The following is a 9,655-nucleotide window of genomic DNA, read 5'->3' on the forward strand; positions in this document are numbered from 1 at the left end:
TTTTCAGGGAATTAGCTTCAAAACCAGATTCTACAGTTGTGGCAGAAACTGTGTTCAAAATTAAAGCAGAAATTTTTCGTAAGTTAATCATTTTAAAGTCTTACTGTACAATATCAGCATCACTTCTCCTTTTGTTTCCATAAAGCAACAGCATGTGAAAAAAAAGTTTTAAGTAAACCGTATATCTTATATCTTTTCAGCTGGTGGGAACAGAGGTAATTGTCTATTTGGTCTCATTTGATACAAATCCTCCATTTATTTTAGCATGCGATGACATTGATTTTGAATCCTCTTTTTCCTCTGTTTTTTCGACATCTGTCTTTGTTTTGACCCGGTGTCTTCTGTAAACACGGTAACCTGGGAATTGGTATATATTTAGTATTAAATAAAGAAATTGTAACAATTGCCTGAAAAAAACACTGTAGTAACATGTAGCCCTGCAACATTTTCCTTCCTTATATTGCTAAAATATTCCAACACCTCCAGACAGTTTCTTTAAAGCTGTATTTAATTATTTTATGTCAACAGCACTCATCACTGAAAAAGTACGCTTAGAAAATAACAAGGAAAATATTTTAAATTCTGCATTTAGTGTTTGACTGCTTTGTGTTCCTTGTTGTATGCAGTGACTTTTAAAAGTATTGCCTGTCTCCCTTGGAAAGCCTTTGGGCTCTTGGCTGGGTCTGTGGGACTGACCCTTACTTCTACGTGAGTCCTATTTGGCTGGAGCTGGGACAAAGTGATTCATCTGTCCCCACACCATTGCCTGCCAGAGAGGTCGGAGTTGGGACATAGCAGACTGTGTCCCTGGGGCAGTGCTTTGGGTATCGGGTATGACAGCTGGTTTGCAAGTGGGAGCTCAATAATCACGGCTGGTTTGGGAGTGGGAGCTCAATAGTCACAGCTGGTTTTAGGGGTGAGCAACAGGGACAAGGTCTGACCCTCAATAGGTTGGTTGTAGTAGCAGCAGTGCAACTCACGAGAGGTGTATGTGAGAGGAAAAAAGGACCTTTACCTCTAATGGAAGATATTTGCTCCCATTAGCCGTGAAGCTAATGCCTGTTCTCTTAACTACTGGTAGGAGAGGGAGTTTGTGCATGGTTGTGGGGATGGCCCTGCTGTGCAGCTGTATGCCCAGGCACCCTGTGACGGTAAAAGAAGATGCATTTGCCCTTTCTCAGCCAAGGGTAATAACAATCCTGTGCTCAAGGTATTCTCATGTGCGTGGTTGTAGGTGGTGGAGATTCCCTCCCTTGTGCTGAAAGAAAAGGCGTCTTCCAAATCTTCAACTGAGCCTTATATATTCCTAGTTATGTACAGGGCATAGCACAGTGGCAATGCTCGGTAATCATTTTGGTAATTATTTACTTAACTATTTTCCATGTGATTATTTTTATCCCTTCTTGTTTTCTCCATATCCATGAAAAATCAGACTGGTAATAATATTGATAATTATAATGCTATAATAGAAAATAGCTATACTTTACCTCCTAAGATTAGTAGTGCAAACAACAGCTGGAAAATGCTGTAGAGGAGTGGGAAAGTAAACATCAGTTCAAGTTGTTCAGGAGTGAAGGAGAGCTGTATTATAGTTGAACATAGCTGAGTGTTTTGCATGCCTGTTTCCAGGGACACTGTACGACATCTAAAGGGAATAATACAAAGACAATTGTGAAATAGCAGCCTGTGCGTCCTTATGCTTTTTAGGAATCTGGATACACAAGAAACATACAGTAACAGATAACTGAGAAAATGGCATCCTTCAGCTCACATAGTCAACAAAACACTCCACAAGTCATATAGCTGTTACCACCAGAACACACACAATTCATGGCAGTTCAGCAGTGGTAAAGGACTGTGATCCACCATCAAGCCACACATGTTATATTAGGTAACACTCACTATCTCCCTCTCTTGCAATGATATTCTAAATTGTAGGTTGCTGCATCTTCATGAGAAATTTTACTGCAGTCCCAACCCACTTACAAGTGTCTGTTTCACTCATTTGAAGTGTAGGACGTGGGCACACAAGGGGAACATGTATGAAAGATTGGAGGAAATAATATAGTCATAATCTGTAAATAAAAATGTGCACAAGAAAAGTAGTAGCCCAGAAACAGGGTTGGGGAATGAGTGACTCTGTAGCATAGCTAATGTTTAGGGAGCATTCTCAGCATTGATTAATCATTAAGTAAAAGCCTTTTTCACAGCTGAAATAAGACTACAGGGCTTTGTCACAGAGAAATCTATACCTGTGCCAAGACAGACCAGCTATGCGGGCCAGAAAGAATCCCAGAGAATAGCCAGCTGCTGGAAATATGGTGCCTATGATCCATAACTTGGGTGAGATAATCCAGGAGCCTTTGTAGAGTATTCCCCCAACCACAGCAATGAGCAAGATGAGAATCGCTCCCGCAATGGAACCAACCTGTGAGGGGAAATAGGAAGAATTGGATGAATAAGAAACCCCAGCGGAATTTAATGGCATCAAACATAGTGTCAAACATGAGTGTCTCCGAGTCACTGAAACATCTTATTAAATATAAAACCTAAAGTTTACGGCAATGTAATTCACAGCAGGCAGACAGATTAGATAGCTGCCATTTTTCTCAAACAGGAGATGTAGATGTATTTCAATGTGTGACTACAGATACAGATCAAGGCACAGTTATAATAGGTATCTATAGTAGATACCTGTAAAACTAGTCTCTTGAAGCCTTGGCTATATTTGTACTTAGAGCTGGAGATTAAAAATAATCTCACAGGCGTGACGTGAGCGAGGAATGGCATACACATTAGAAAGATTTTCCCAGAGTTGTTGGGAAACTGATAGCTTAATAGCTAGTATAATGCACTTTTCCTCCCTGCTTCTTGAGCAGTCACGCTCTGGAGCTTGGTATAGCGTATGCTAACTACATGCTAGTTTGTTAGCGATAGGAAATTATTTGCCAAGCGGAGGAGTAAATCTTTAATGTGGCTGAAAATTTGTGTTTGAAAACCGGCTGTGAGCTCATACGGTATTTCTACATAGCCATAGTCACTGAATTGAGCTAATTTCCTATGGCTGAATGTACTGAGATCCTCACTGCTGCTTGCCAAAGAAAGTGATAACGTACTCCCCTCTCAATATCCAGGTGAAATATCTGCCCTTATGGCATATGTTGCCAGGGATCTCATCAGCAGACTTCTGTGGCTAAGCTTACATTTCTCAGCTGAAACATGTATTCCCATTGAACTGACTTCATCAGTCTTTGGCTGAAGCCTTTTTAAGAGCACTGAGTAAACAAGTGCTTTTTCTTGACTGAGCTATTAACCACATGTACCTAGGAAGAAGAAACATGGTCAGGCCATGACAAGCTCTTCTATTTCACCTGGCACACTGCCTTTGTGCTCTTATCTCCATTTCTCACTGTATGGACCTTAATCTGACAGCTACGTCTCAATCTTCACTTGATGCTTCATTGTCCTACGTAAAGCAAACTGTCAATGCACCCCACTCTGTGTTGATCACCCACTTGGTAAGAAAGAGGATGAAACGGTGTTTTGCTGAGAGACCAAGTAGAGTATCTCTTCATGTGAGTTCAGGTTCATGCTTTTCCCTTAACTGATTAAGCAGCACTCAACAGTATCCAAGTTCATAAAGTAAGCTGTGAATGCATTTAAAAATACAACACAGTAAGCTAATAGTTCAAGAAAATGAATTGGACTTAAAAGGACCTTATTTGTGTTCTATACTACCTGAGCAGAGAAATGATAACAAAGTATCGGTAGAGTAACCAGTTGTCAGATTAGTTTTGTTTAAGAAAATATATGTGTTAACTAAGAGTGGTTAACAGAGGCCAAGGGTACTCAGCACATCTGACAACTTTAAACCTAAACCTAATGTTCAGAATGATCTGCTGTTAACACTAAATGCAGCTAAGTTGCTGTTGTTGTTGTTATTTTAGTGAGAACAGTTTTTTTCCAAAACCATGTATTTTTGATGCATCTGAAACTATCTTGCAAAGATAGTTGGATTTTGTGAATAGTTTTGTTAGGTTTTTTTTAACAGTTGGAACATTTCCAAAGAAGTTTTTTTAGTAAAAATTGACTTCACACTCAAAATTGCCCCAAAACCTTGATAAACTGTTTTAAAAGTAGAAAGGTGTTTTTTTGATCCAGAATGTTTTCATTTTTTATTATTTTGCAGAGAAAAACTGCTTCCAGTTGACCTGAATGATTTTTCCTTCTACTTTCAGCTTACATCATAAACTGAACTCAATTACTAACATAGTTGTAGCTGAAGACAAAAGTAGGCTCTTTGGATAATGTTGGTTTCTAATAATGTATGCAACTCATGAATGTTTGTGCAGGGAGAAAGCAATACATTTCTGCAGCATCTCATTTGTTTTCTGCTGAAAACTTCCTGGCTCCTATGAAGTCAGATACTAATACTATGAATAGCAATGTACTGCTTCAGTGGTGCCTCTGATTCCATAATTTGTCCATAATTACTAATGCTTCAGCCTTGTATATCCTACCTTAAGTATGATTTTTGCTTTACTAGGCCATCTGTGGTTAACATACATTCCAAATGAAACAGGAATTATAAGAGCTACCAGTGAAATTCCTGTAAAAAAGAAGAAAGAAGTTAAGCCCATGTAAGCAGAAGTTCACGGCAGGAGGACAGACACCATGTAGAGCAGCTAGGGGTACGAAGCCAGCCTTTGGAGGATATTTCTGGTATGCACACCCCAGAGCACGCATGCACGCTTTACCCACACCTGCCCATTTGCTTTTCTATAGAGTCTGTTATCTTTGGCAGCCTGTTGAAGTAATTGCCATTCTGCTGAGCTACATGCTCATTCACCTGCATCAGAAAGGCAGACAGAAATTTGAGTGTGCTAATCATCACTATCCTGTGATGTGAGTAGCTATATTAAATGCTCATTTTGTCTGCAGGTGTTTCACTGCTGTACCATATCAACAACCATTTTAGAACTTCTTTTGTTTTGGCCTCCCCCCTCCAGTATTTATTTTGAAAGCAAAAGCAATGTATGTGATTTTTTTTCCCCAGGACAATGGGAAATGAAATTGAAGAATATGAAAATGACTCTGTTGGCTTTTAAGATTAGCACAGCGTGGAACCATACTTGATAAGCACTAGGGCCACAGCTCTGCAAAGCACTGGAGCATGTATTTCTAAATACTTTGACTATTTTCTCTTTGTAGCTGGATGAGATTTTTGACAGGAAGTCAAATGAAGCCACTCCTGGCAGTGCAGATTGCAGCTTTTCAAAGAGACTCAGCAGTTTTAATCACTTGCTTAATTATCCACATGTGCTTAAGTACTTTGCCAGATTATGGCCTCAGCACTTAGCACTTTGCAGGATTGAGCCTTAAAGCTGTTCCAAACACTTTCATCCAGGGGAAGCAGCTATTACTGTACGAATTATTCTATATTCTTATCCCAGTACCACGCAGGTCTCCAAACCATTTGGAAAGAAAAACATGCACAGTCTCATGATAAATATCTGTACAATATTTATAATGACTTCAAGTCTTTTCTCTGTGGATGATGTGAAGTGATCTGAGTACCTAATTCCCATGGAAGTTATTGGAAAGTAGGAGGATGAATATTTTTTTAAAAATCTGGGGTCTTCATGACTCTGCAGGATGATGGTATAAAGGCGGTTGTCATTAGAGGGAGAGTCAGAAGGGAAAGTGCCGGTTCAATGGACTCACCAATGCTATCGTAGGGGAGTACAATTGCGTTAGAATCAGTCCACATCTTTGTGTAAACAAAGAGGCAAAGTGGCATCATCCCCATTGCAAGCAGTGTGGAACAAGTTGTCATGCTGATGCTGCGAAGAAATCGGTTAGTGAGAGTTCATCTCATGCTAGCCTATAGTCTTTCTCATTTTCTTATTACAACTTAACAGCTTATGAAAGGTAGGGCAAGAAATGCTGCTGGCTACAGTCAATTTATCCTGTATATCAGGTTAGAAAAAAGCTAAATGGAAGTAATGGCTTCTGCTGAAAAGAAAAGGAACATGAAATATCAACGTGTTCTGCAGCAACAGAACAATAACTTTATAACTTTCAGTGCAAATGAGGCAGTCAGACAGGCGGCCATCAGGAAGGTCTGTTGGCAAGTCTGTCTGTGTGCTGCCTGTCTATCTGGCTTCTGAGAGGGTGGCAAGCTGGACAAGGTCAGATGGACATCAAATGGAGCTTTCCATTATAGCAGCAGTTCAGAAGTGTTAAAATATCACTCCAAAGTCAACAGCGTAAACCAAAAATATTTCATCGCCTAGGATGTGTGATGTAATAAAATTCCCTTTTCTGGCTTGTTTTGCTCTAGGCCAAAGAGTAGGTGTTGAGAATTACTCAGTGAAGCTGAGCATGAGTATTGTTGCTTCCTTGGTTTGTGCAAAGACATTTCTGTTTTAAAATATAAAGTCTTGAAACCATCAGACCCGATGCACCTTGTACTAAAAGATGCATTCTGCTACAGGAATGAAGAGGGAGGAAAAGGCAAGACAGTTAAAATAAGGAGGAAATTCTAAGAATCTGAGTAGAATAGATAAAATTATGCCTACAAATCACACTCCTCTGACATAAAAATAATGAGAGAGGGTTCTAGTTAAGTGACTTCGGCAACTTCCTTATAAGCCTCACTTCTGATTTGTCTTTTGTGTTGCTTGCCCTTAGAAAAGGGACTACTGACCCCATCCCACAAACTGGGCAGATCCAGAGAAATCTAGCACAATTAATACAGAAACCACAGGAATATCTGCATTAATGTTGGTTACTGTCACTCTCTGCTTCAGAGTCATTGAATAGAACTTTGTAGGAGCCTCTGGCAAGACAGTTCCTACACACAGAGAAAAAAGAGCCATGGGCTACTATTAAGGTCAGGTGAAGCCCCAAATGGATAAAGGACCTTATTTTTCCTGCCTCCGTATTTCCTACATCTTCTTACTGTCCCTGTATCTAAATCCTGCTCCGAAGTCTGCACATTCGCTAACCCCCGTCCCTGTGCTCACAGAAGCTCCCAGGGGAGCTGTGGAGGAGAGGAGATGGTGTTTCAGAAGCAGTTGTTCTTGTGAAATATCAAAAGATGTCAAAACCAGATGTCCCTATGGGAAGCTTTAGAGGATATCATCTGGGTCTGAGTTACTAAGAAAGGTGTAGAACCTCATACTTCACCTCCCTGTGATTATATGGGCAGTAGAAAATTAATTCCTGCTCTAACTTGTGGTCTATTTGCACTGAGAAATTTTGAAGCAGGTCTATAGGCAATGGTGATGGGTTGTTATGTATAAACATAAAATGTTATCAGTTAAAAACTTTTCTGATATGATGGGCAATCTTTTTGTAATACTGTGCTGACTCCAGAAACCAACCAAGCTACTTATACTGTTATTCTTCTATCAAGAACTGAAGATGCTTGCATTGCCATCATTGCTGTACCTCCCGTATCCTCTGGTCCCTGCATTGCTGTCACAAAGGTACTGACCAAAAACCTTTGACTTATTAAGGTAAAGGTCTTTACCTGAAGAATAACTTTTTATAGGTGTTTTCAATTTACTTCACCCTCTGCCAGCATCATGGGATATAAACCCTACTCATATTTATAGCGTCATCAATTCAGATTTTTACCATTTTACCATTGTTCAGTGGTGCGACTCTGAACATATGGAGCTGAGAAAGCATAATTTAGCTCAGTGTATTCTTCCAAGGAAAGATTAGGATAGACTTTCAGACTTGTGTTGGATATCTTTCCATCAGTGGTTTCTTAGACCTGTATTTATTGAAATTAAGTGTCTTACAGTTCCTAATATCATAGGTCTTTCCTCCACAGTGAGGAAGTTGGTGATTAGCAGAGCTGACCTCATATGTAAGTTGAAAGCAGGTATTACGATAACACCTGTATGTGACAGAAAAGTTCACTGTTTTCAAAGGATGGAAAAAATGTCTTATTAAAACTACAAATATTAATATTTTTTGTCTATTCACCCTAGCTTCACACCTTTCTTACTTCTATTATTTTTTCTATTTCTAGTTCAGACTGGCGTATGATAAATTGGATAAACGCTCCAATTTATGCTACTCTGTGGGAAACAGAGAAATGATCCTGTTTGTTTTAGAGCAAAGTAATCAGGATATAAAAATAAAAAGATGGCTCATTTTTAAAGGCTGTTAGAGTTAACGAACCCCCCCTGGAATTTCATCAAGAGTAGGGTTCACTTCTGCATGTTTGACATCCTAGACCATGCCAGGTGCCTTGCGTATCTGTTTCTGAGTTCAGAGCACCCTGTCACTGAGACCATCACACTTAGCCACAAAGGAGTTTTTTCATTGCACCCAATATGCAGGGCTGCTTTAGTCAGTGACTTGTAGCCTGTAAAACTTTCCCTCAGTTTGAAGACTCTAGAGAAGGTGCCAGGAGCAGATAGAATTACCGCAAGTGATTTTCATTTGTATTAGTTCCCCAAAGAGAAAATCTACGCCTGTCTATTTATTGTATAGAACACAAAAAGAGGGAAAATATTTTCCCACAGGAGGCCTTTTCAAGAAACATTACTTCTAGAACAATTGCATAGCCACTATTTTGTACACAGGATTCAGGTCCTAAAATCCTTTGTTTTCTTTTTTTTTTTACTGCCCAAGGTAGAAACAAACCCACAAAAGTAGTTTCAACTTTCACAAAGATTTCATAATCCTTAGTATTTTAGAGGTCTTCATCAATGCTATTTTCTGCACATTTGAAGACTTACAATAAAGACATTTTCTAACATACACAATTCTGTTGTGCTATCTTCCTCATGAATTCTCAATGAACCAAGGTTATTTGGTATTCTGCTTATATTTACTACTATTACAGTAACTAAACATCTTTACAAGAAGGAAGTTCCACCGTGCATGGGCCAGGAAGGTGAGAAAAAAATCAGACATTCTTTTCCAATATAAAGTTTACACTGTAAAAAGCCACATGAACTACTTAGAGAATGGCTGCTCTTACCTTAGGTCCATGTCTCCATCCACCCAGTAGGCCATGATATTGGACGCTGTGCCTCCTGGACAGCATCCCATGATCAGCACCACAACAGCTTGAACTGGAAGCACGTTAAAGACCAGGGACAGCAAGAAGGCTGTGAGAGGCATAATTCCAAACTGGCAAAGGAAACCCACAAAAATACCCCAGGGTCTTTTTATGTGGCCCCAGAATTTCTGAAGTTCCACATTGCAACCCATGGAGAACATCACTAAAGCCAGCAACAGTGTTAGAACAGTACTTAAAATTATGCTCAAAATTTTGTTAAAATTATCTTCCGGTAACACACAAGAGGTACCATTGCAAATAGTAGCATTTGCTGGACAAGCCGTGGAGTTTTCTGCTAAAGACCTAGCGTTAAATTGCTGGGAAAGAAGGTACGTCTGCATTTTGAAATACAGAACCACTCAGTACGTCCGAGGCAAACTTTCAAGTCTGCGTAAATGGTTGGTTGTCAGTGACTCCTTTTAAATGATCCAGGAAGCAATAAAGTGCAATAATTACTTGAACACCCTTACTATTGTTGAAGGGTTTGGCACGGTGCTGATTCATATAGTTATAAAAGTTGCACTTGCTTGGTACAGTGACAATTAATCATTTATTCATATGATAATG

The 9,655-nt window shown here is 39.5% G+C and overlaps 1 protein-coding gene across 1 annotated transcript; it reads right to left on the reverse strand.

The window, feature by feature from the left end:
* Positions 1-223: 223 nt before the first annotated feature.
* SLC10A2 (solute carrier family 10 member 2) lies at positions 224-9,429 on the reverse strand. Its single transcript, XM_009810956.2, has 6 exons — positions 9,008-9,429; positions 5,725-5,843; positions 4,521-4,609; positions 2,253-2,428; positions 1,488-1,645; positions 224-357 (listed from the first exon to the last, which is right to left on the reverse strand). The coding sequence occupies exons 1-6, from the start codon at positions 9,427-9,429 to the stop codon at positions 224-226; spliced, it is 1,098 nt and encodes a 365-aa protein (XP_009809258.2).
* Between the last annotated feature and the right edge of the window lie 226 nt (positions 9,430-9,655).

The sequence above is a fragment of the Gavia stellata genome, chromosome 1, assembly GCF_030936135.1.
Source record: "Gavia stellata isolate bGavSte3 chromosome 1, bGavSte3.hap2, whole genome shotgun sequence".
NCBI classification, from domain to species: Eukaryota; Metazoa; Chordata; class Aves; order Gaviiformes; family Gaviidae; genus Gavia; species Gavia stellata.